The sequence below is a fragment of the Pogona vitticeps genome, chromosome 5, assembly GCF_051106095.1.
Source record: "Pogona vitticeps strain Pit_001003342236 chromosome 5, PviZW2.1, whole genome shotgun sequence".
In the NCBI taxonomy this organism is placed as follows: domain Eukaryota; kingdom Metazoa; phylum Chordata; class Lepidosauria; order Squamata; family Agamidae; genus Pogona; species Pogona vitticeps.
This window is the reverse complement of record NC_135787.1, coordinates 165711621-165738930: the sequence shown is the minus strand read 5'-3', so window position 1 is coordinate 165738930 and position 27310 is coordinate 165711621. Positions and strand designations below refer to the sequence as shown.

The 27310-nt window shown below is 40.8% G+C and overlaps 1 protein-coding gene across 1 annotated transcript in view; it reads left to right on the top strand.

Moving 5' to 3' along the window:
• SH3BP1 (SH3 domain binding protein 1) overlaps nucleotides 1-27310 on the top strand; it is a 35158-nt gene that overhangs the window by 838 nt on the left and 7010 nt on the right. The window contains exons 2-14 of the mRNA XM_020787740.3: nucleotides 5307-5349; nucleotides 6150-6254; nucleotides 7361-7437; nucleotides 9018-9129; nucleotides 11028-11104; nucleotides 13618-13753; nucleotides 15134-15202; nucleotides 15942-16032; nucleotides 17566-17708; nucleotides 17798-17903; nucleotides 18342-18423; nucleotides 20016-20096; nucleotides 20789-20905. Coding sequence (XP_020643399.3) covers nucleotides 5307-5349; nucleotides 6150-6254; nucleotides 7361-7437; nucleotides 9018-9129; nucleotides 11028-11104; nucleotides 13618-13753; nucleotides 15134-15202; nucleotides 15942-16032; nucleotides 17566-17708; nucleotides 17798-17903; nucleotides 18342-18423; nucleotides 20016-20096; nucleotides 20789-20905 — 1239 coding nt within the window. The remainder of the gene's footprint in view (nucleotides 1-5306; nucleotides 5350-6149; nucleotides 6255-7360; nucleotides 7438-9017; nucleotides 9130-11027; nucleotides 11105-13617; nucleotides 13754-15133; nucleotides 15203-15941; nucleotides 16033-17565; nucleotides 17709-17797; nucleotides 17904-18341; nucleotides 18424-20015; nucleotides 20097-20788; nucleotides 20906-27310) is intronic.

Here is a 27310-nt window from a genome sequence, read left to right as displayed (position 1 = left end):
GATGCAGGTCTTTCTTTATGTATTTCTTTACCATATTTTTACCCAGCCTTTTCCCCTTTAAAAGGACCCAAGGCAGTTTACATCGTTACAATACTGTACAACATTTGAAGCTAAAACAGGAAGTACTGTATACAAATATGAAAAAAGGATCAAACAACCACCACTCTAAGAAACAGTAAGCAAAAACAATACTAAGACTACATTCAAAGCCATAAAGCACAACAATCATTTAAAAACCCCACTCAGGTAAGCCAGTCATTGAGAGAAAGCTTGCCTGAAGAGAAAGACCTTTGCTTGCTTATAGAAGGACATGAAAGATGCAAGCCAAGCTGGCCTCTTGTGGGAGGAAATTCCAAAGTCCTGTGTATGCACAAAAATGCACCTGTGAAGGTGGTGGAACTGAGAGAAACGTACCTGCAGGGAGGAAGGAAAAGTCTGATCCTGAACTGTTAGCTTGGGTAAACCAAGGAACCTCAGCCAGCATAGCCAGCTGGCATTTACCTCGCCCATACAGCCTCCGGAGGGCCATATGTTCTCAGTTTCTGAGGTGGGCCACTGAGCCTCAGTATCCTTATACTTCTTGGCTCCTGGTGGAAGCACTGTGCCTCATAATCAGAATTCTGCTATTTAAAAGAAAGAAATCGCCATTCTTCAGTTTTCCTATGATATAACTTTATTCTGCTTTGATAAGGCATGGATACAAGGAAGCTATGCAGCAGGGTACTAACACCTTTAATTGGCATGATATAGCATTCTGAGTGCTGGATTTTCAGCTGGGGAAATTTAGTTCAGTGTGTTGGGTGTCCTTGAGCCAGCCACACCTACTCAGCCGAACCTGTCTCAGAAATGTTGTGACAACAAGGTGAACTAATCCACAACTTTGCCTGCCACCCACGGAGGCGGGTGGGTATGAGTAGGAAGGCATATAATAATGGTCATGAGCTGATCCACTCCTTTTCGAGCCCCCCTTTTTTTTTTCAATGACAAGGGAGAGAATGTGCCTGTTTTAAATGATAGCCGAAATTCTCAGACAGCTGAGTTCTTGTCCAATACCACGCTATGTGTGGAAAAACAAAGGTTCACACATCCTTCTCTCTGAGAAATGAACCAGAGATGCTATAAAAACTTGCTGTTTGGTAACACCTTTGGAAAAAATTATCTCAATGGAAAGCTAATGTTTTACATTTTGCTTTGTCAGGTATGGATGGAGATCCATATATATTTCATTTCCTGGTGGAGTGTAGTCCAGGTTTGGGACACTCTTCAGATAATTTGGCAGCTCATGAAGTGGCGTTTGTAGAAGATCTGGAGGACCTAAGTTTCCCCAGTCCTGGCCTTCTCCCCACCCTCTTCCTTGCCTCTGTTCTACTTCTAAAAACCTGGGGATGAGATCATTAGCAGAAGGGCTGGAATCTCGTCTTTGGCTTGCCAGAACTGCTTTTCTTGTCTTACCTGTCTAGCAACTGTGTGTTACTCATCTCACTCCACAATGGGTAAGAGGGTCTTTCCCAAAGCAAACAGTTGTTTGCCTAGGCCATTTTTGCCAGTGACTTTTAAATAAATGGCCACAGGGGAAAAGTGACATTAATTCATAATGTGTGTTTTTTTTCCTTCTGATTTTAACCTTCCGCAATATTAGAGGATTGGGGACAATATAAAACCACACAGGGAGTTGGAGCCAGGCTTAGTTATACTGGATTTTTCCTGAAGACATGACTGCCTTTTCATTCTGATTTACACAGAGTTTAATCCAGTCCCTCAAGTATATGAGGCACACAGTCAAAGCACAGTCAAAATGAATGGGGGAAACAGCCATTTCAGTTGTGGACAATGGTTGGGTTTTGCTTCTTTATTTGCTGTTTTGCATTGAGATTCTCTGAGCAGTAAATGCATTAAAAACAGAAAATCCAAATAAGAAACCTAAGTTAGTATACAGTATAACAAAGATAAACACAACAGTAGAGAATAAAAGCACTAAAGCATATGAAGCCAAAATAAAACCAGCTAGAAAGTAAGTGTGCTACAATAAATTCCTTTTTTAAATAATTAGGTAAAATCAAGTTATATCATTACAGTATTATAAAAGAATGACCAAAATCCTGTTGCTCAACTTCACCTGCTTAAAGGCTGACAATGCTAGCAGTTATGGACTTTAATCTTTAACATTTCCTATCTCCCCCCACTCCCCAGGTTCCTTTGACATGGAGCAGCCTTTGGGGGGGCTTGGGATGGGGGATACTTTGTCTAAAAAAAATCCCCACTGATAATCAATTCATCAATTCAAGTTATCTGTGAACAACAAATATCTGTTACTTTGAACATTTGTACCTGTAGTGGCAACCACCTGTTTTGGGGTACCCTTTAACAACAAGCAGGGACTCTTCCAGAGGGATCATGCTTTTTCCGTTTTGTTCCTCAATGTGTAGTGTTGACTCCAGTACAGTATTTTTCCCACGGTCCCAATGCTGTAAGACGTATACTGGTATCAGCAATGATGAAATGTGACAAAATCTATGGCTTTCTATGCTTTCTAAAACCATCTCTGATAGCTGTTATTATTGTTGTTGTTGTTGTTCCTTTTGTTCCACTTTATACACTTATACAGTATCAGGAACAGCGCTCCAGCAGAAAGAGCTTCCTTATGTTGGCATTGGAAGCTTTCAATGTTATCACTAATCCACAAACTGAAATTCAATGGATAAAATAATCTTCAAAGGGTTTCTTCCAGACTGTTTGAAAAGGAATTGTTTTTACAGAAATAGCTGGTTTCTGATTTGAATTCATAGCAGATGATGTCTGCTACCAAAGACTTCACTCAGTTCAGAAGTTTTCAGTTTTAGTGCTAATAATCTACTGACGCCAAGAAAAAAATATGATCCAGCAGAGAAGATCATTTTTAAAGGATTTCATCAAACTTTTTGAAAAAGTTTTGAACCAATGTTGTGGAGTACTGAATTTTTTTATCCAGTGGGCTTTTAAGAACAGATATGGAGAGAAATAATATCAGCACTCAACTGACAGTGACCAATATAAAGTAGAGAGAAAGAACTGGTCTGTCATAATGAGCTGTAGTAATGTTTAAAATTAATGTCTATTTAAAAGTAAATTCCAGATGGGGCATAATTCCAGATGAATGTGCATATCATTTTATCTTAAATTACTGTCATTAGAACTTTTGAGAAGTTTTTAAAAATACAAACTATAATTTTTTTACACCTATGCTTTAGAACATTAGAATCAAGAAACTGCCTCCATAGAAGAGTTTATGGCATCTTAAAAAGTAACAAGTTTTATTTAGCATGGACTGAAGCCCATCTGATCAGATCCATGGCCTATAGCTTCAGTAGGCAGATATTTATAAATATGCTGAATGGGATAGGGGAAATGGAAATGCAAAAGATATCAGCAAATAGAAGACCTTAACAGTGATTGTATAACAGTCATTGAAGGCAATAAGTGCATATCATAGATAAGCAGAGTCACACAATGATGAAAATTCTTTATCCAAGCTAAACATAAGGCAAAAGGCCAACCTCTGTATTTACTCTAGTGCAAGAGTTCCAAAGAATTTGGCACCACATATTCTTTTTATTTTTGAGACGTCCTCATGCTACTCCATCCCTCCCTTATTAATCAATCTCCTTAGAAAAAGAAAAAAAAGTTCTGAACACAAAAACATGCTAAAGTTAATTCAGGGCTTTTAAAAAATTGCAAAGATTTTCTTGAGAATTCCTAAGTTGTGGTAAAGATAGCTATTACAGAAATGGGTTTCGACTGATGAAAATCTTTGTTCCTTATGAGAAACTGACAGTCTCAGTCCTCCCCTTTGGAATGCCTTCATGCTTTCCAGTTTGGAAGTCAGCGTTCCAGTGGGTGGTGGCAGGAATTAGGGTGGTGGCCAGCTTCTGAAGTTGCTTCTCCAGAACTCGCACAGTTATATAGTCAATATGGCTTGCAGCCATGTTGGCTGTTGAGAACCCTTGGAGCTGGAGTCTAAAAGCACAAGCATGCACCCCAACTATGTGGAGTTCCAATGGCAAGCAACTCAACAAAAAAAAAATCATTGGGAAGTTCAGATATATTGCCTGAAGGTTAAGTACAGACAAAGGCTTTTTATCTCACTACATACTTAAATGTAGCTCATCTTTTCAAGGATGTCTGCATTATCATGCCAGTTTTGCATAATTTATAACCATCCTTTAAAATCCATTTCCCTATATATAGGGTTTTGGGATTTTTTTTGTTTGATTTTGTTTTTCATTTCTAGTCCCTCCAGCTCTTCTGATAATAACCCATTAAAAATAGAGGCTTGTGTTTGGGGACTGCAACTCCCAGAATCCCACAGCCATCAAAGCCAGCATCTATTAGGTAAAGGTAAAGATTCCCCTTGACATTTTTTAGTCCAATCGTGTCTGACTCTAAGGGGCAGTGCTCATCCCGTTTTTCAAGCCGTAGAGCCAGCGCTTGTCCGAAGACAGTTTCCGTTGCCACGTGGCCAGTGTGACTAGGGAACACTGTTTTACCTTCCCACTGAGGTGGCACCTATTTATCTACTCGCATTTGCATGCTTTCGAACCGCTATGTTGGCGAGGAGCTGGGACAAAGCGACGGGAGCTCACTCCGTCGCATGGATTCAATCTTACGACTGCTGGTCTTCTGACCCTGCAGCACAGACTTCTGCGGTTTAGCCCACAGCGCCGCCAGCATCTATTACTTTGTACTAACTTGGTTCTGATTTTTTTCTCTGCAATCATTGAAAGCTACCACTGCTCCTGTATGGTGATTATCAGTGTGTGTCTGATAAAGGTGTGCAAGTTAAACTTTTTCCCCCTTTTCCTGGCAACTGCATGTGTATTTAGTTTGAAATTAAACCCTACTGAAGTCAGATTGTTCATTTCCCATGTCCACTGCTTCACCCTAAATCTGACAAAAGTAGTATAATTGCTCTGCCTATATTTACATACTTCCCATTAAGTGAAATCTCAGGGAAGTGTGGCAACTGTAGCATAGTGTCCTATTAGCCAACAATGTTATATTAACTAAGCTGTAAATATATCATTTCCCAAGGAATTGTGGACTCTTTCAGATAATTAAAAGACTGGGCCACATTAAGCTAAACATAATTTCACACTCAAGCCCAGCCAGAGCACATTATATCCCCTGGAAGCAGTGGAAAATATTTTTCAACCATCTCACCCAAGCACATTAAGCAGGAGCCATGCAAACAGTCAACACTGATGTCCATCAATAGTGGGACGATTGTGTGGCCCTGGTGAAACTGACTCCTTTCACTCTCTCTTCCCTAGAGCACAAGAAACAGCTGATTATTTGACTGAAGACTTGCTACAGGTAAGGCGTAGGGTGGAACTGTGAACAAGTATGTACCTGTACCTACAGGTGTGGAGAAAAAAGAGCCCTTTGTCTTTATGTGCCATTTGTTTTCCCTCTGCTCATGTCTGAGTCACAGGACACTTTTGGACTGGGTTCATCTGCTCCTTAGAAAGATTCAGGTGCTGTAAAGGCTTCTTGGAGCAACTGACTTTGTTGCTATTGTCTGGGTCCAGGGAAATCATGAAGCAATATTAGACCCAGAGACCGTATTGAAAACTGTTACAGCACGAGTTCTTTCTTGGTAGTTTTCATGGCCCCACAAAAGCTCTCAAAAATTCCGTGACCTTTATGTCCAGACACCTGGGAGATAATGGCCTGCTAATATACACAAAGCAAAAGAAAGGTTTTCCAAAATAAAAGTACTTGCATGTTATAACAAATGAAATCTGGAGATAGGGAGGCATCCACATTTATTTATTTACAGTAATACGATGCCACTTTTCTGCCCATAGGGCCCGCAAGCAATGTACAACAAAAATATATCCTTCAAATATTTGAGATATATGAAAAACATTTTTTTAAAATTGAGCCAATATGTATTTATTTACTTTTTTTGGTCCCTCTTGTCCAGTACTGGAAAGAATCTTGTGGAAATTTATGAACAGCACAAATCTATGAACCTCTCTCTGGTGCTTCTGAAGTTCTTGGAAGTAAAAACTTCAGGATATCATTAGGAACACAAAAACTATTTGTCCTCATTTTTAATTGCTTCTGTTTTTAACTTTTGTTGTTGTTTTGTTGTTGTTTTGGCCTACTAGATCGAACAAAGAATTGAACCAGCCAAACGTGCAGCACACAATGTGCATAAGAGGCTGGTGGCTTGCCTCCAGGGACAATATGGGGCAGACATGGACAAACGGGTGGTAAGAGTTTTTCTTCTGTTTCCTTGCTAATCACAGAATCACGTTGCAGTTCTGCAGCCAGAATCCACCTACATTCATTCAGCAATTTCAGTGAGGACCACAGGACAGGGTGAGAAGACCTCCTCTGCATCATGCCGAGACCCAAGTCTAAATCAGATCCCTCCCCTTGGAAGCTGGCCATAAAGACACAGGGACTCAGTTTATGCTTTGGTGGGGGGGGGAGAAAAAGAAAACTACCTGCTTCTACATATAATCATGCTCCAGCATTTCACTTTTTTTGTTTGTTTAAAATTCCATTTTTCTTTGACTACTGCCCAGTCCCTGTCCCAACCATATTTAAGGGCATTTTAAGAGTTTTCCTTGGAAATGAAGTTGGCTAAATTGGATCCTGTCACGTCAATTTCATCATTCTTTTGACCTGTACAGGACAATCAGTTATTAAGTGAAGACACTGCAATTATAAATGGGGTGGAGTGGGGAGAAGGGCACCTGTCTTGCCTGTTTTCGAACTAGCATGGCCAGGTGGCTTAATAGCAAAGTGATCTTCAGTTAATTCTCACCTATTATTATTATTATTAACGGAAGAATGCTACGAATCTGTCGGATTGAGAAGGTGACCAATAAAAGAAGTGCAAAGAAAAAGGAATAAAGACTAAGAAATCATAAAACATGAAAAAAAATGCAGATTGCTAGAATATTTTAGTCCTATAAAGAGAAAAAAAGCATAGGTTTTTTTTACAGCAGATCGTCTTAAGTAAAATAAATGGGATGAGAATTGCAGTGAAAAGAGTTTGTGCACTGGGGAATCTCAGGGACTGGTTTGGATACAAAACAACATCATTTAAAGCTGCCCCATCCATCCTCCAGTAGGAGAAAAGAAAGAAGAGGATGAGGATTATTACCAATAATAGGTATTGGTGAGGAAAGCTCCCAGCACATACAGGGTCCTCTAACACAGTTGAAAAGCACGAGATGTGTCTTCCATTGTTTTGTCTCTTGTGGTCATAGGTACTGATAGGTGTTGGTTCAGAGCAGGACTTCTTTCGTTTCAGGAAAAGGTTGGAGCGTGTCCTTGCCTTCTAATTGTCTCCTCTGATTTTCTACAGAAAAAGTTGCCCTTGATGGCACTGTCCATGACCATGGCTGAAAGCTTCAAGGAACTAGACACTGAGTCCAGCCTTGGGTAAGGATTACTGTGTTTTCACAGATTCAGGAGAAAGCAAAATACTCTTCTGTAGAAAATAAGTAAGCAACATTATGTGACATTCATGTGATATAAATAAAATAAATAAATAAATATTGTTCCGGCAGGCCTTCCCCTTAGCCAATCCTTGACCTTTCCTTTTTTGTTGTGTTTTTTTTTTCTCCCCTCATTTTCGTTTCACTTTTTCTAAGTTTTTCTCCTTACTTAAAATTGTTTTAATTATATTGTAATTATCCTTGCTGTAAGCCGCCTAGAGTGGCCTTAAGTGGCTAGATAGGCGGGATATAAATAAAATAAATAAATAAATAAATAATAAAATAAATTTGCAAGAAGGTGCTATCTTTGCCCTTTCTTAATACAAGATGATGTGCAAAACCACCATCACATTCTAAATGACGAGTTCCTTTTGCAGAAATTCAACTGATTGATTTTTTTAAATTTCGGTCTAACAAATGAAAAGACAAAGTATTTCTAAAATGGTGGTATCCTTTCTACCTACAGAATGCCTCAAATTAATCTGAATTTATTTTATTCATTTATGCACAGATGCAGGGGGACCAGGTGAATCTCCTTCATCAGTGTGCTCATAGGCTGCATTTGACCTGGTCAGCTTCCCATATATTGGGTCCTTATTTCAACTGAGCATCTCAACAATTAAATTTGCTTTGTACCATCTACCCACTTGGGCATCTGTTTGCAATAAGGAGTCAAGAGCAGTAAGGAACATCATAGACATCATTTCCATCAGCAACAGTGTTGGACATGCTGCCGTTCTTCCTGCTTTATCAGTGCAGCTCTTCAGACAAGAGAGGCAGAGCTACTAAAGGCATTTTGCAGCCTGAAATAACAGATAATATAGCATTCCCCCTTCCAAATATGAAAGCTGGGCAAACTGTTAATTGAATCTCACATCAGCAGCATCTTCCACCATGCCTACAGATAGCAAGCTGACTTAAGAAGTTCCAAGGTGGGCTGGGAAGAACAGCTCTCTCTTCTAACATTACTGTCTACCCTAGTATGGACAGCAGATTTCTTCAGTAACTGAAATGCTGAAACACAAGTAGAGCAATTGTCATATCATAGAAAAGATACCACCAGATTCTGCATTGCAATCCCAAAGTTATTCTGCATCTAAAATGCAGTTCTTTCTACAGTAATTGTATAGGTGCAGTCCCTCTATGTTTTATCAGGGTCAGGTACCCCTCGGTCCCAAAAGATACTATCTCAAAACTGAAGTGAGTTTCTGGAAAGGATCCTGGCTTAGGCCCTGGTGCTCATATTAAGCCCTCACTGTGTTCTTTAGACCTTCAAGTGCAATGATTCAGAATAGTGCTTATCTCCATGTGACAGTAATTCATCACTTTATGTTTGGTAAACAGCAGCTGCAGTGGGGATTCAGACCAGAGGTACAGCAGAGGAAATGGGAAGTTAATCCTTTGTGCTTCCTGTCATGTAGCCCTTTATTAGGACATCACCGTCATCGTCTTCCAACACAGCAGAGCGAAATTGGCTCTGGCTATATACACTATCATAAGTATTTCTTCCTCCTTTGTCCATAGGAAAGCTCTAGAAATGAGTTGCTTCATCCAGAGTATGCTAGCCAGGATCCTTGCAGAGTTTGAAATGGCCCTTGAACGAGACGTCCTACAACCCTTGAATAAACTGAGTGAGGTATCCTTTTCACCTTCCACAGTTTTTTTTCTTTTGCATGCTCTGTGCTATCTTTGCATGCCATCTTGGCTTTCCTATTCCACCCCCCCCCACCAAGAGCCTCAACCTTGATGTAACAGGTACACACTCCTTCCTAAGAAACTGGGATAGGCACAAATTGTGCCAGCGTGGCTGTTCACAAAAGGATCCCTTTTGCTTTCGATAGACTACTGTCTTAATATTTGTTGAGAGTAAAACTACCACTTCATGTGACAGTATTTTGAATTGGTAATGGTGATAGGTGAAAAGCAGGTGATGGGTTTTAAGTCACTTGGGCAATTCGCAGGTCCATCCGTTATGGCAGGAAGCTAGCTAAACTAAACTACATATTGCAGATAACCTGCAGTATTTTTTTTCTACAGAGGAAACGCACTTGAAATGTATGCTGTTTGAATATCAGGCAAAACTGGAAGAAAAGTAAAATTTTAAAAATTAAAAAGACAAAAACATTCATTTTGTTTTAGGTGGTAGGGCAAATAAGGTTGCTTGAGGTGCATATGCCATGTGATGCAAGTGTCACACCAAATGGCACACCAGACTTCTACCCAGCCTTAAGTTACTCCTTTAAGCCCAATCCAATGGAGCTGCCTAGCCAAGCTCTCACTTGCCTCAAAAACCATCTTAGGGTGGCTAGGTCATATCAGACCTGATGCCACATAGCACATACAACCTAGTGATAAATGCCAATAGTATAGCTCTCACAGAAAGCATCAGTTCAGGACAAGAAGTAAAGCAAAGTAGTCATGAAATGAAACTGTCTGAGGCCAAAAGTAGGTCTCAGAGCCTTGTTTTCACATGTTTCCTTCATGGCCATCTAGAACAGTGGTCCCCAACCTTGGGCCTCCAGATGTTCTTAGACTAAAACTCCCAGAAGCCTTCACCACCACCTCTGCTGGCCAGGATTTCTGGGACTTGAAGTCCAAGAACATCTGGAGGCCCAAGGTTGGGGACCACTGATATAGAAGGTTCCAGTTAAATAATCACTGATGAAATGAAACAGCACACTGATAGGAAACAGCTGGAGACAATTAATTGGCAGAGACTGGTTTGTTGACCTTGAAACACCCGAGGTAGAGATAATACAGGTGTTTGGACTGTTAATTAACTCATCCAATTAGAAATAGTAACTGCTAGAAGCTCACAGAATTAGAGATGCAGAAGGTGGAAATCCTTTACATACCTCCTTTTCCTTTCTTTCAAGCAAATGCCTTTGCATTTACACAAATTAAATCACATGTCATTGTATGTCTTTTGTTGGGAGAAGAATTTAGTAGGGAAGAAATAGGGACTCTGTGTAACAATTGTGGACAGCTGGAATGCATGCTATTGTGGCAGTGTCCAAAAGAGAGGCAATTTGTGTCTTTCCCAGATCTGGGAATCAAGAAGTGATTCAAAAATCTTGAAGAAATGTTTCTAACAGGATATTCTTGGCAGGATTTTTGTGTGGTTTTTTTAGTACATTTGCATTACAGTAGTACCTTTGTTTATGAAATTAATATGTTCTCCGGAATGTTATATAATGCGGAAATTTCATAAACTGAAACACGGATTGCTGTAGCAATGGTGGCGGTGCTACAAATCTCCAGGCACAGGGAAACTTCCTTTGCAAACCGAAGGAACCAGGGGAAAAAAACGTAAACTGAGGCATTATTTAGAATGAATTTCCGTTCGTAAACCAGAAATTACGTAAACCGAGGCACTGCTATACACTGAACCCTTGTGTGATCTCCCTTGGGGTTACTTTCCTGCCTTTCCTTAGATACAAATCCTCTATTTGGGTAAGACTGAAGTGAGCAGGCCACTGAAAAACAGGCCAGTCTAGACAGGCTGTAACTCTTCTATCCCTGTCTCTCTTCTAGGAGGAGCTACCCACCATCCTGAAACACAAAAAGAATCTACAGAAAGTAATTACAGATTGGAATAGCATCAAAAGCCGGTACTGTAAAGAGAATGTAGTGGTGTGTGTGTGTGTGTGTGTGTGTGTGTGTGTGTGTGTGTGTGTGTGTGTGTGTGTTTATATGTCTCTGTGTGTATGTGTATATCTATAGATAGATATAGATATAGATAGATATTAAAAAACATTTGGTGGGGAAATGACTGCTTTTCTCAAGAAGGAAGACACATGGAAAGAAATGGATCAAGGTTGTTGAAATGTAGACCTGTTCAAACAGGAATATATCATGTGTTTGGGAAGCCCTTCTCTCATCGGCAAAGGAGGGAATAATGGTATTTGTACAGGGGACAATAGATTGATGCAGATAGTTTTGCCCAGAGCTAGCTGCTAAAGCTTGTGACTTTGTTTTAGTCATCACATTGCTAAAACAAGCAAACCCAAGGACAAAAGGGCACAGTAAGTGCAACTCTATTTAACACAGATGGGAGCAGAGAAAACCTTGCTTTTTCAGTACTAAATCAACATGAGTTGAAATGTACTTGATCCACACAGATATCTCTGGAATGGCTCCTTTAGCCAAACTATCCATTTTGCTGTGCATCAAGTACCGTATTTTTCGCTCCATAAGACGCATCTTTCCATAAAACGCACCAATTTTTTAGGAGAAGAAAACAGGAAAATATAATCTGTTTTCTTTGCTCCATAAGACGCACAGACTTTCCACCCCCGTTTTGTGGGAAAAAAGTGTGTCTTATGGTGCGAAAAATACGGTAGTAATGTCATTTTTTGTGCGAGTCAGCACCATGGCACACATTGGTCCTTTATTGCTTTGGGGGGGGGGGCTGGTCTGCATTAAAATATATATGAGCAAAGGTTTGTATCAGTTGCCCCAATCAAGTCTTGGCAAAGTTCTAATCTGGCACTCTACCTACAATAGGCAAAGTTGGCCTTTTGGAGTGATCTGGTGCAGTCAAAATAGGGTCATCTGAGGTCAGGAGAAGGAATGATATGTGTGATTCTCACATCCAAATAGCATACCAACCTCAAGTGACCACTATTTAAGTCCAGCTCCCTCTGTTGCCAATTTCTGGTATCATGAAATAATAAGTGAACCACTGTAGGATATCAGCATATTGAACATTTCTCCTGCTTCTCTGAGGAAGGGCAGGGGAAATGAAATTATTTTAAAAAATTGCATCTACTAGACCATTGCCGATGTGCTGAATCACGTAGATTAATTTTTTGGGGGGGGAAATTATTTGCCTTGTTTGTAGTGCCGATCAAGAAAGTGCCTACAAGCCATAGTTTCAATTGGCACTTCACTCGAAAGCAAATAATTTTTTAACATTTAATCTAAGTGATTCAGTACATCAGTGATAGTCTAGCAGAAAGTAGTAATTTAATTTCCCCTGCCCCTCTACAGAGGAACAAAGGAAGTTTTCAATTTGCCAATGTCCAGAAGTAGCTCATTTATTAAGCCATGTCATGATACTAGATATTGACAGCAGAAGGAATCTTGGCAGCTTTGATGGCTGCAAGGCTTGATCTTGGTCCATTCTCAGCAATTGCACATGCTGGAAACAGACCAAATTACCTACCAACAAATACCAAAAAAAAAAAAAAAAAAAAAAAAAAAAAAAAAAAAAAGGCCCTGAAAAGGGCTCAAAAAGCTGCAGGTAGGGATGCTCTGAGGACAGATTGGTTCACTCTAATAATCAGGTTGTCTGAATGTCCGAAAAAAGAGCAAAACAACAGGCCCCTGCAGTGCACCAAACAATGGGGCAAGCCGTTTGTGCCCTTCAGATGTTTTGGACTAAATCTATCAGCTCCATCATCACTGACTAGGTAAAGGTAAAGGTTCTCCTTGACAATTTTTGTCCAGTCGTATCCGACTCTAGGGGGCGGTGCTCATCCCCATTTCCAAGCCATAGAGCCAGCATTTGTCCGAAGACAATCTTCCGTGGTCACATGGCCAGTGCGACTTAGACACGGAACGCTGTTACCTTCCCACCAAGGTGGTACCTATTTATCTACTCACATTTGCATGCTTTCGAACTGCTAGGTTGGCGGGAGCTGGGACAAGCGACGGGCGCTCACTCCGTCACGTGGATTCGAACTTACAGCTGCAGATCTACAGATCTTATAGCACAGAGGCTTCTGCGGTTTAACCTGCAGCGCCACCACGTCCCTATCACCATTGACTAGTGGTTATGAATTATGAAAGCTGTAATTGAGAATCTTTGGAAATTGCCATTCTCAAACATAGGGAAGGTACCTGATTAGCTATCCATGATACAACCACTGCTATCGATAACGCTCTCTTTAGAATAGTTCTCATTTGGCTTTCCCATACCATTTTCATCCATAGCCATATACAGCTACTTGCATGCGGTGTGCTGACCTCAATGGTTTATGTGGGCATGTATCATCCTTTTTAAAACAGGCATTCGCTTGCCCTGCTCTGTGAGATTTGTAATCAACTTCTATGTCACAGTTTGCTCCCTAATGTTTGAATGTCATCTAATCAGCATTTACCTCTGGCTTTTCTTTCGAAGTCTGAACCAAGCTGCCAAGAGCTCTGCAAACAGCATCAGTTCTAGTGCCGGTCCAGCAGCCTCCTCAGCTGCCCTCAAGCTGGAAAGTCTGAAGGAGGAGGAGGAAGAGATGAAAAGGAGGTTTGAGCAGAGCAAAGTAGGTGTGAATGGAGGCTGCCTTCTTAGGGGTTGAAACCAACAGAAAAAAACACTAAAATTGAGATGAGGGAAAGGAAAATTGAAATGGAATGAATTATGACAAGGCCATGAATGCCGGCATAGCTGGAGAGGTGAAGGCCCAGAAGGAAAACAAGGGGAGAAAAGCCATTTTTTCCTGCTTTTTCCCCCCCAGAAGTACACTTTTTTTGATTTTTCAGTGGAAAAAAAGTGAGAACTTTGTGGAAAACACTAATATGAAACAATTTCTCTTTCAAAATTATTAAAATGCCTTTTAAGACATGTCATACCCATTCAGAATACTAAGAACTATGCACAGTGGTGCCTCGATTTATGACCTTAATCCGTTCCAGAAGATGAACGTAACTCGAAATGGTTGTCAGTCGAAACACCATTTTCCATTGAAATGCAATGGAACGTGATTAATCGATTCCAGCTGAAAAAACATACCAAAAATATATATAAAGCACACCGCAAGCCCCATTGGAAGACGCTAGGGCTTTTTTTAAAAAACAAAACTTACACAGCAAGCCTCATTGGAAGGCGTTGGGGCTTTTAAAAAAAAATAAAAATCACACAGCAAGCCTCATCGGAAGGTGCTGGAGCTTTTAAAATATATATATAAAAATAAAGCACACAGCAAGCCCCATCAGAAGGCACTGGGGCTTTGAAAAAAACAAAAGCAAAAACAAACAACAGAGCAAGTCCCGAAGGCACTGGGGCTTTAAAAAGAAAATAAACAACAGAGCAAGCCCCATCGGAAGACACTGGAGCTGCAAAAAAAAATAAACAACAACAACACAGAAACATAACCCCTGCAGCCCAAACCCACCCAAAACAGGCAGTTTTTTAAAAAGCAGAAAGCAGCACCTTACCTTACCAGACAGTCGGAAGCCTCCCTGCAAACAAATACACTCTCATTCAGAAGCAGAAGCCAGGCAGTCCGAAGCCTCCTCCGACACACACTCTCTAACCATTGGGGCGAAAGAGCCACAAAGAAGCAGCCTACCAATGGTTAACAATTTGAATTCCCCGCCTTTTCCCCCTGCCTTTTTTTGATCATAACTAGAAGCTCTGGCCGCATGTCGAAGCAAAATTTTGTGGCCGGAACTGGTCATAACTCAAAATGGTCGTATGTCCAGACATTCGTAAGTCAAGGCACCACTGTACTGTGAAGATTTATTAAGGAAATCTACAGAGAAACAAAAAGATGTATTTTGGTCACTAGAGGGCATAAGGGTGCTTTATAATTTTTTTTAAAAAGACCTAAGTATGTGTTTTTTTAAAAAAATTACATATTTTGTGCTTAGGCTTTTATGATTAAAACAAAGTATAATGCTTTAAATGTCTCCCCGTCTAGGATGAGTACATGGCTGACCTGTATCACTTTTCAACTAAGGAGGACAGCTATGCGCAGTATTTTATTAAAGTAAGTCAACTTACTTTTAAAAATCAGACCTGGCATATGGTCATCTGCTGTGACTTTTGGAACTTGTACATGGGTTATTTTTTTGTTTGTTTGTTTGTTTGCACTATCCAGAATGTGTTGGTGCCCAGCCTGATGAAGACTAGTATAGTTTTTCCTTGGGTTCATCCTTCCATATAAGACATCTGGTTTCTTTTCAGAGCTTAACTGCACACAACAGTGGAAATCTGTGACTGGATTTTCCAATCTAATTTTCACCTTCCTCATGCATCTGTTGTGCCTATATGTTTTCCCTTCCACATCCCTTTGAGCATATATTACTTGAACTGAAATAATAGCCTCTGAGGAAGGGTAAACCCCCTTTTCCCTGTTTTTTTTTTTTTTTTAAACTAAATCCAAGACAGAGTCTTCTGCAACTTTTTCGAAGAAAAAGAAATAGTTAAAAAAATCAAGCTACTTTACTCTTCTCCTACTCAGAAATTGAAACAGCAATGTTTCTGGACTATCAACCTTCTCTTAAGGCATTTCCCTTGCAACTACCCTTACTTGGAAATGCCCCATCATCATCATAACCATCGGTCCTTCCTTGCTCTCATTCTGTACTTCCTGAATGCAAGCCAGGAAGGTTAACAGAATTTGCCAGGAGAAGGGAGGCCATATCAGGAATGACCTCTTCACAGATGCAGGAAGAGCTGGGTCCAATCAGGATTAAGTTGTGTGTGTCTTTTTCCCCCTCTGGTAGTTGCTGGAAATTCAAGCAGAATTTCATCGGAAATCTCTGGGATCTCTGGATGCCACCTTGGCAGAGCTGAAGGAGACTAACAGCCAGCCAGGTACAAAAGGGCCTGTATCTTTCCAGGTGCCATCTCTCAGAGAGAAGTTAGTTCCTATTGTGTCAGGGTGTGACTACGGTGGAGCAAATTGGCTTTGCATCAGCTCGATTTGCAATTTCTTTTGAGGCTGCATTTGGCCTAGGTGACCACATGAAGACCCCAATTTATTATGGTGCCAGTGTCCACACTGGCCCCTCAATCTGATGCAGTCCCATCCGCACCCACAGCCCCCTCTTCCTTTGATGCTGCCCTCTTGCCAATCTCCGACTCTCCTTTTATGGTCTGCTGTCAAGCCTCTGGGACTGTGTAAAGGTTTGCAAGGCAATACGGAAAAAGGGACAGTTTCCCAAAGTTCTACATACACATACATACATACCATGGAAACATTTTATTCCACTGCAAGTTGTCAGAATTTTCAATTTTACCTTTTTTGTTCTGTGTGGAGATGATCTGGCTGTAAACTAATGTAGTAATACAACTATAAGGTGATCTAATACTAGACTCAATAGTTTTTTTAAAAACAAAAAAAAACCTTCACAGTAACAAGAGAGAGAAATTGTGGGGGTGAACGTTCCTGCTATCCCAAAGTATCATGCACAAACACTGTGTCACCAGAAAATGACCCAAAGTCAACAAAACATATGATCATACAGGGAACACAACATTCTAATCATCGTGATTAGAAAACAGTAGAAGCCCAGGAGACAAGGGGGAAAGTGCAAAAGAGTGGCTTGATACACATTGACCTTTATATAATCATTGAAAAATATTTCAAATTCACCTATGCCTGTTCTAGAGCAGACTGTGAAATATTTTCCAATGCATTCATATGCTCAGCTAGGGTTGAGGTGAGGAACTAGTAGTTTTATCTGGATGTTATTGGACTCCAGTTCCCATGTGCTCCATCCAGTCTAGTTAATGGGGATGGGTCAAAGGAAAAGAAGCTACCAACATCTGACCCACCACAGGTTCCCCAACCTCTTTTTAAGGGTTTGAGGAATGTGAGTGAAAGGACTGCCATGTGCAGTACTCTCAGCCATAGTCAAATCAACAGAGAGGCACCCGTTGTTAACTTCCTGTATCACCACATTTGATTGATTGTGTGTATATTGCTCTGTGTGTACACAGGGAGGCAAGCTGGGATTGGCTACAGCTTCCTGCACTGTGACTTGGCATGCGTACATTCCAAGTGGAACAGCTGCTGTTACTTACATGCAGGTGTCTTCCATGTAAAACATTTGTCACTAAGCACACTATCGCATTGCCACTGTGGAAGTCAGATTCAACTGGCAGTCTACTCAGTTTCTGTATGCACAAAAGTTAAATTTTTGGGATGGCAATGTCTAAAATATTGCAAGCTGTAGTCCGAAAAAGGATTATTATTTTTCAAGCATTGGGTACAGGCTATCTTGTCTTTTCCCTCTGACAGCAAAACATCCTTGTTGAGCTAATTCTGATGGTACAGAAACAAAACCACTCTGAAACCATGAGTTTTAGGAGGCGTAATTATTTTACTCTTCTGCCTGTTTTCAGACTCCCCATTCTCAATGGAAACAGCTGGAACAGGGGTGTTTGGAATGCCTCTAGAGGCTCACCTGAAGGTTTCCGGGCGGGAAATTGCACTCCCCATAGAAGCTTGTGTCAAAATGCTTCTGACATCAGGAATGCAGGAAGAGGTAAATCTAATAACCCTCATGGCTCGCTCAGTCTTGCCTTCTACCTCAGATATTCCAGCTTCACCCTTGTTCTTCTTTCTGTCCTATAGGGACTCTTCCGTTTGGCTGCTGGAGCATCTATACTGAAGAAGCTGAAATACAGTCTTGACAGTGGCATTCCAGATGAACTCTGTGCAGACCCTCATGCTGTGGCAGGTTAGCACTTAATGGTGTAGAGCAAGGGTGGCATTCTGTGGTCCTGGAGCTGCAGCTGGCCCTTAGCCTAATGCCGGAAGTCTTCTGCAAGCAAGCAATAAAGACTTCTGCAAAAGCAACCCACTCCTTTTCTTATCAGCCTGCTGGATAGGTAGGAAGGAGTGGAAGAGGGAGAGGGAGGGAAGGTGAAGAGGAACTGCAGAGAGAAATGAAGACAGCAGAAAGAGAAGGATTTATTCATTTATTCTTGGCTCTGGCCCCATTTACCCCCTGACTTCATTCAGTAGTACCCATAGCCAACATGCAGTCTCCAGCACATTAACCTCAAGGGAATCCTGACCTTCACAGACTTATTACTTAGCAAAGCAGCAGATTCAGTCTCTTTCTGCAATGTATGTTGCACCATCTTTAAAATCACATCTCTTTAATTCCACTCAGGTGCCCTGAAATGTTACCTGAGAGAACTGCCCCAGCCCTTGATGACCTTTGAACTCTATGATGATTGGCTCAAAGCTGCCAGGTAATTCAAGCCAGGGAAGACAAGCATTCTTTATTTTATTTTATTTTATTTTATTTTATTTTATTTTATTTATTTATTTATTTATTTATTTATTTATTTATTTATTTATTTATTTATTTATTTATTTATTTATTTATTTATTTATTTATTTATTTATTTATTTATTTATTTATTTATACATACCCCGCCCATCTGGTCTAAAAGACCACTCTAGGCGGCTTCCAATATAGTAAAAACAGTGAAATAATATAAAAAACACACACAATTACATAAATCATATTGTAATAAACAGAATACAACAATAGAATAGAAAATACATAAGGAGAGAATAAAGAAAAGTCAGATATTAACTGGAGGGAAGGCCTGAATGTATAGCCATGTTTTTAATTGACTTTTAAAAGTGTCCAAAGTGGGGGTCGCACGGATCTCAGGAGGGAGATTGTTCCAGAGGCGAGGAGCCACCGCCGAGAAGGCCCGGTTTCGTGTCCTTTCTTTCTGGGCCTCCCTCGTCGTTAGGCTCCTCAGCCTCACCTCCTGGCTCATGTGGGTGATCCGAGTAGATCTAGGTGGAAGCAGGCGTTCCATCAAGTATCGAGGTCCTAAACCGTTTAGAGCCTTATATGTAAGCATTAACACTTTGAAGTCAATGCGGAAACGGATGGGCAGCCAATGCAGCATGGCCAGAGTAGGAGAGATATGTTGGCATTTTCTCACTCCAGTGAGGAGTCTGGCCGCCGCATTCTGCACCACCTGAAGTTTCCGCATCAGCTTCAAAGGGAGCCCCACGTAGAGCGCGTTACAGTAGTCTTACATCTAACACACATTATGAGTTCAGTTCAGTGCTAAGATTATGTTGACGTAACTAGCAAACGACCTGGATTGATTACTTATTGTTATATTTAACCTCCTTTTTATGAGGCCCTTGCTATGCACAAACAGCTCGTATAAGCTTCTACACAATAATTGTCAGCAATGAAAGCCAGCTCTGTCAGCATCTGCAATTTAATTTAGTGCAACGTTTTCTTCTTACATTCTCCAGAAATAGATCTCCTAATGCAATCAACCACCTTTTGAATTTAATACATGTTTCCAAAATGATTATTTCTCTTCAATAGTCAGCATGACAGCCCTGCTCTCTGCAAGGTTCCCAGAGTTAGGGTTTGAACGGAGAAGTGTTGCATCCTTGCTCAAGCTAGGAAACTCACTCTTTGAACTTGGGTTAGCCACATGCCTCACAACTATTCTACCTCACATCATTTTGGGGAGGATAAAGCCCTGTGTATGTACCCCATCTTGAACCTCTTATCATATGTGAATGTGAAAATTAACTGTGAGACACCACTTGGAAAGTCTAGGGCCATTAGAAAATAAAGATAAGAATCTTTACAAGTAATTTTTTTATCAAGCAGATTATCCCAGCTTTAGGCCCTCTATGTGAGAGTTAAGAATGATGGGCCTTATAGTCCCACAATGCATCTGGGTAACATCACACTAGGGAAGCCTATCCTAGCAGATCTCTTTTGAAACTGCTCTGATCTCTCTCCTCTCTTCTTAAAAAGAATGACACATTTTTCCACCTTCATCCTTTTTAGTACCAAAGAACCAGAGACTCGCCTGGATTGTCTTAGGGACACCTGCAGCCGCCTTCCCAAGGACAACTACAACAACCTGAGGTATGGCCAACCTATCAGCCTCTGGAATTTAATTTTTTAAAAAGCTTTAAATATATATGGTAATGTATTATTTGTAATGCTTGTTTTTACTTTCTCTACTTAATCTAGAAATAATAGCCAGCATCCTGGCTGCGTGTTTACACCAGTGTAATTCATTGGCATAAACTTTTCAGTGGAGAATTGCTACATGTTCAGGAGGCAGTGTGGGCATTTCCTGTCACAAACTGAATCATGACTTGTGTGTGATAGGATATGCCTACTCTGACTTCTTAACTTGAGGCAGTTCACCACTAAAAGTTTTGCCTGGGGAGTTATACTGACAGGATTCTGGCCATTGTATTTATTAATATTGTGAATATTTGGAGAGAAATTGTAAAAAGAGAAGAAACTCTAGCCGCCTAGAGTGGTCACAATTGACTAGATAGGCGGGGTATAAATGAAATAAATAAATAAATAAATAAATAAGTAAGTAAGTAAGTAAGTAAGTAAGTAAGTAAGTAAGTAAATAAATAAATAAATAAATAAATAAATAAATAAATAAATAAATAAATAAATAAATAAATAAATTGCTATTACTCCATGCTGGAAAAGTTTTTCCCCTCTTTTTTTAAAATTTTCTGTTTGGCATGAAACAGACAGACAACCTTTAGACAACCTTTTCCCTGCTATTCCTAAGTGTCCTTTTCTAACAGGTACTTGATTCGTTTTCTCGCCAAGCTGGCTGAACAGCAAGAAGTGAATAAAATGACACCTAGCAACATTGCCATTGTCCTGGGACCCAACCTGTTGTGGCCCCAACCAACAGAAGGGTAACGTATAATGCTCCTGGGAAAAAATCCCTTTATCTCTCTGGCATGCATCCAGTACCTGAACACTTTAGAAATAGGCATGCATCCATTTCATTACTCTGTTTCAGAATGAAGCAGTATACCTGCTAGAGCAGGGCTGGGATATTTATGACTCCCCAGAGGTTGAATTTCAGTTTCCATCAGGCCCAATCAACTTGGCCAGTGGTGAGGTACGAAGGGAGGAGATGCCATTGAGTTGCCAAAGCTTCCCCAGCACTGTGTTATAGCTACATCACACTAAGCATGGCAGATAGGAGGCATATCCAATTATGTGCCTTCAATATGTTTTGGACAATCCCATAGTTCTAGTCAGCATAGTATCTTCTCATAATATCTTGGAAGATGGACATTATAGGATGTGAGATGAGGTAGGCTGGCACACACCATTAAAGGCACCTTCTTTCAGAATCAGGAAATGAGAAGATTCTCCAAATGTAAGGGATGCCATTGCAGCCATACAATTGCCAGAATCTATCTTATGGATTTATCTCAAAAGCTAGCACAGAGAATATTGTATCATTTTAATAAAGATATTATCACAACCTACAATTCAGAAGATTTTGGAAGGTGCCACTCTCCTTGTGACTTGAATAGTGTGATGGGAGAAGTGTAACTTGTGCAGCTTCTCCCTTTCTCCAAGGTTTGGAGAGAAGTGAAGCCTCATCTAAGACAGAATTTAGCAAGTCTGGTAAAACATGTGATTTCCAGCCATCTATTATTAAAGCAGACAACTCTCCAATAGATCCAGGATCTTGCATTTCCCAGTCTCCCTAAGAAAAGAAGGAAACTGAATGGGGTTTTGTGTCCAAATGGGTTTTTTAGCCGCCCAGAGTAGACGTTGTCTAAATGGGCGGGGTATAAATTTAATTAATTAATTAATTAATTAAAATAAACAAATAGAAGTAACCAAGCAAATAAAATAAATCTTTATTAATAAGTTAATATTTTAAAGCCCTCCCTGGATGTTTATACTTTCCTAAAGAAAAAAGAAGAGCTGTTCTTAATCAAATTGAAGGCAGTTTAGTCCAGCGTTTATTCCCAAAATGGCTAGCCAGATACCTCTGGGAAGGCCACAAGCAGGATGTGAGGGCCCTGAACAGTGCAACCTCCTGCTTGTATTACCCAACAAACTGGTATTTAACAACAACAACAACAACAACAACAACAACATTTATTGTCAATGCACAACATGTGTGCAGTGAAATTGAATGAGCCTCCATTGATACAACCACACAAAGTACAGAAACACAGAATACATTCAAACACACAATACATCTCCAGGCTTATAAACAAATCCCTAACCCCACAAATACCAGGGCTAGCCACACATTTTCACATACATACACAAACATATATATATATACATACACATTATTTCACAGGTATGTACAATATTGCATGTTGCACTGGCACTGTGAGTCTGTTGTATTAAGTCTAGTCATGGTGTTATGCGGCATTTAGAAGTCTGACAGCCCATGGATAGAAGCTATTTTTCAGCCTATTTGTCCGGCAGGCTATGCTTCTATATCTCTTGCCCGATGGTAGAAGTATGAAGTGTTGTCCCAGGTGAGAATCATCCCTTGTGGGAAAATAGCCAGGGAACTGTTACCAGGCCTGCCTGGCAACAGTTGATGAGAGAATTCTCTGATAAAAAAGACACTGCAGACTTTATCTTGTTAGTATTCAGGTACCGGTAGAGAAGAAGAAGAAGATGGCTACCTTCTTCACCCCAGACGTTTTTATTAAGCACGCAAAACAAGCAAAATTAGCATAAGATAAGAATTTGGCCATAGAGGCGTCGTGTGGTTATCAGTCTTAAGGCATTCCACGCCTGCGCAGAGAGAGAATCATAGAACAATGCATCTTTATACTACAATAACTTGATTATGCTAAACACCAGTGATGTATCCCTTAATAGCCACAAGATGGAACTTTAGACTACAAAATCCCCACATTCCCTCCGTTTATATTTCATTTTGGATGAGCAAGTTGCTGCCAGTAAGACTCCTGATGGTTTCTGAGTCCATGGAAGCTCTTCATTGATGGAGGGCAACAGCCATGTCATCTCAACCTGTATATCGTGCATCAGCCTCACCATAAAAATCACCTACTCTAGAAAGGAACACATGATATTAGAATTGATACAATTGCTGAGCAGATAAAGACATTGATTGTACAGATGTTTGATATCACTTAGTGAAAACAGTAATTAATGAAGGAATACATTGTTTAAAACAAGCATAAGGCAAATACAAATTTTCAGTAAAATAATACCATGCATTAGTAGTATGCAAAGCCATCCCATAGGGAAGTTTTAATATTATTGGTAATAATGGTATCACTCAAATCAACTAATATATGCTCAATTGAAAGCTGCAAATTATGGAAGCAAATAATACTTTGAGTATCTATTACAATAAAACATAGTATAAGTATGTGCAAGCAATTAGCGATGCTTTAACTGAAAGCTGCTTTAACTGGTCTATTTCACTCTGCAGAGCTACCATGATTCTTGTAGTAGCATTAACTGTTTTTCTTCCAGGCGACAAGTCAGACCCAAAATGTTATGCCTGTTCTTGTGCAATAATGCCTGGATATGAATGTGAGCGCACCTGTAATAAGATTTGGGTGCCCACTATATTTCCATCCCAATGTGGAATGTTCTAGGCCATTGGGATTAAGGGAGGCATTCTTTTAAAATGTTGTCCAGATCAAGTGAAACCTGGAACCTTGGCATTCCAGTTCCCTGCATGAATACAACAGAAACACAAAGCTCAGATGTGGTGCGTAGGAGGAACAGCATGGAAAAGAAGTTCAGATTGACCATGTTCTGAAATACTTTGCAAAGAGGCAAGAATTAAGGTTGGATCATCAATAAGACCAGGCAGTGAGCTCATGATTCATATAAAAGAAAAACATTTTGTCCATGAACATCAAATATATACTGAGCATGTTGCACCCAAGAATTGCCTTGATTGTCCGGAGCAGAAATACGTGGAACCAAGAACAGTTCAAGCAGTCCTAGGAGTTGGATGGCAGAGATACACACCATCTTGCCAGGATCCAAACAGCGCCTTTGTCCAGTGCGACTGCAGCATCCTTGTCCCAGGTGATCAATAGAATTGATCCCTTACCACTCAGGTGGTCTTCTGCCCTGAAATGAACTTTAACTTGGGTTGTGAACCCTGTTAATGAGGAAAAAGCAGAAAATTTAAAGTATACAGAACTTTTGCAACAACCATAGGAACAATCTGACCCAGAAACCCGTCTGCCTGAGGTTTGCTTCTGCAAAAGAAATTTAAGGGTTAAGTGTGCTCTTTCCACAATTGCTTGCCCTGTGGAATTAAAAGGAATCTCATGCTTCAGTGAGAGTCCCCAATGAACATAAAATTCTTGAAAGGCAGATGATATATAGACAGGTCCATTGTCCAGTCTTCAGGCCTAGGATGGCCCATTACAGCAATTGTTCCAAATGTAATGTTGAATAACTTGTCTTGCAGTCTCTCCATGAAGAGCAGATGCCAGATAAACCCAGAAAATGTATCCACAGTCAAATGTAATTTAGGCAAAAACCTGCACTTGTGTGACATCCACGTGCCAACTACAATGTCTCTTGCCTGAGTCATTGGGATAGAAAACATTCTGTGAAACATATTTACAGAGTAATGAAACATGTCATGAGAAGCAAATAGGATCAGAAAAAAGACTAAAGCACATGAATTCTGCTTGAAAGCTGAATCAGCAACAGTATTCCCTTCAGTAAAAAATCCCAGAAGTTGAGGGTGGGAACATATATGGGCGATGGAACAGAATGCTGTTCTGCTTTAAAGTAACAAAGTCAGGAAAACAGTGAAAACAAATCCTTATCTATGGAAGGAGACAGATATTAAAAAAAGCAAATGCCTAAAAAGCTTATAAACGTGTGTCTACAACAAAGTTAAACTCATCATTAGAAAAAAGTTCAAACGCTGCCACGTGGCAACACCTTGGAAAGGCAAACCATCTGAAAAAAGCGTCTGTGGAAAAACAAGTGGTTAATTGATAAAATATACAGGAAAGCAGTCACTTGTCTTTTGGAGAATTCAGCATCACCCTGCAGAAAAGAAAAATAGAGTTAATACGTCCCTGACAATTGTGGCAACATCTGGAACGATGCCTTAGCAAAACAAATCTTCAACTGCTTTAACACAGAAGTACAAGTTCAAGGGAGTGTGTGGCAAGTGCATCCATTCAGCAATTGTGATCCTATCCTTGTCAGGGGTGTAGAGAACTGCAATTGACAGCCATGGCGTAGCTAAGATTGGACTTGAAATAGGAATGCTCTCAGTAGGCAGGCGATCCACAGCTTGCAGATGAAGTTGTTGAGAGATCAGCTGTAACATGGCTTTCATTGATGCAGTTACCAGCATAACATGAACAACCAGGAAGTGCAGAGAACAACCGTGAGAGATCATTAGTAGACAATACCAAACTGACGTGCCCAATTGATATCTCAAAGGTATAGATGCAAAAGTTTATGCCCAGTCTGTTGACTTTCTCTGGGCTGCACAAAAACCCTTCTGCAAGAAGACTGTAGGTTGCCAAATGATTCTCCATTTAGACTGTCCGAACACAATGGCATTCTCTTGGCAGAACACCCAGAATCGCTGATAAGAGGAGAGAACTAAGTCTGGGCATTGCGCCAGGTGTGGACCTTGAATTTGTTACTTCACAGAGGAAGAGAGAACAATACAGACTTTATGTCCTAGCAGGCTGCACTGAATCCGTGGATGAGATTAGAGATCCCATCACGCTGAGATATTCAGGAAACTGCTAAGCAATGCAAGGTGTGATAGAATTTGTAGTTCTAGAAAGAACATGGAACATAGTGTCCAGGATGTTGCAAGTGGCTTGAGAGTAACAATGCTTTCTTCAGATTGGAAGGTGATGGGGGAAGCGCTTTAAGGAGTTGGTTCACCTCCTCCCACCCTATATGCATTTTTCTCTCTTACTGGCCAGGTGGGGGGGCAATCTTTCTCAGCTATGACTGTCCAGCTGAGTAGGATTTTTCCCCAAACCTGAATGTTTGCCATGCGAGTTATCAGTCCTGGCACAACATTCAAGCTGAGACAAACAAAATCAGCGCATGTAAAAACCAGAACAGTGTAGCCTTGAGGAATAGCGGCACATTTAGCTTTAGAAACATAGACCCATTGTGGCAGTTCAAAACAGGCCTCCTGTTGGGCTGTCCCCCTTACATGTTCTTCCTCCTCCCCTTCTGATTTCTCACAAGACACCTGGCATGCTTGTAAAGCTTCTTTTGTATACCAGCCGGTGACATCACATGAATCCTGCAGATCCCCTATTATTCTCTCTCGGCCTGGGGGCGGCCCTGGGTCCCATTTCCCTGGGTCCCATTTCCCATGTGCCCTTGGCTGACTGAGAACTGCGTCCATGAGACGGACTTGAACAGCAGAAGCGAATATACCTTCTCCCATAATAATTGGCTGACGTACAGAACCAACAGCATTAATTTCTGCTTGCTTAGTTGCTAAATCTCGCCATCCTTGAAGGCAAATGAGTCCTTCTGCTGGTGGAAGGAGACCCCTACTCCAGTCACTAGGGGCCAGCCGTTGGGCGGATGAGGATTCCGGGAGAGTCTGTGTCTGTTTGTCCTTGAGACTGAATTGCAGTTCGCGGACGCCTTGATATGGGAGCAGTTCAGAACTATGAGAAACTGCCGCGGCATCTCCCTGTGCCTGTGCTTGTGTTCCCTGAATGCCAGGATAAGCAGTTTCTAAAGCAGCACCCATTGTATCCATTAAAGGACAGTTAGAAATTTTTTTCTCAGTTGCCTGATGAACGGCAGGACTGGGAGACAATGCTGAGGTGTTCCCAGGCTGAGGCTCGGTTTGCTGGGCAGAATGAGACAGAGAGTCCAGCAGTGGAACTAAGGGGGCTGGTGTGAGAGGAAGGGGAGGCAAAATTTGAGGGAGTTGTTTGAACAGATTATTTTCAAATTCTTGATCGAAAAGAATGTTCCGTGGTGGTGCCAAGCCTTGAAGGCAAGTACACACTTTGCAGCATGTAGAAAGCACTTTTGCTGTAACTCTTGGATGTCCCTGTAAACAGCTGCCTATTTTAGACCATTCCTTGAGGTCCAGTGTCCCTTCTTCGGGGATCCAGGGGCATACATCCCGAATAGTATGAACTAAATCTTCCACTTCTGTGCGTGTGGTCGTGTGACCATTCCTTTTTAATAAGAAGTGGAGGTCCTGTACTTCCTGAAGATTAGATACAAAGCTCCCCATGTTTGCTAGGAGTCTAGGTGTCTAACTTGACAAATTCAACACTCACCCGGGATCCTTGCGGATGTGTGACGTCTGG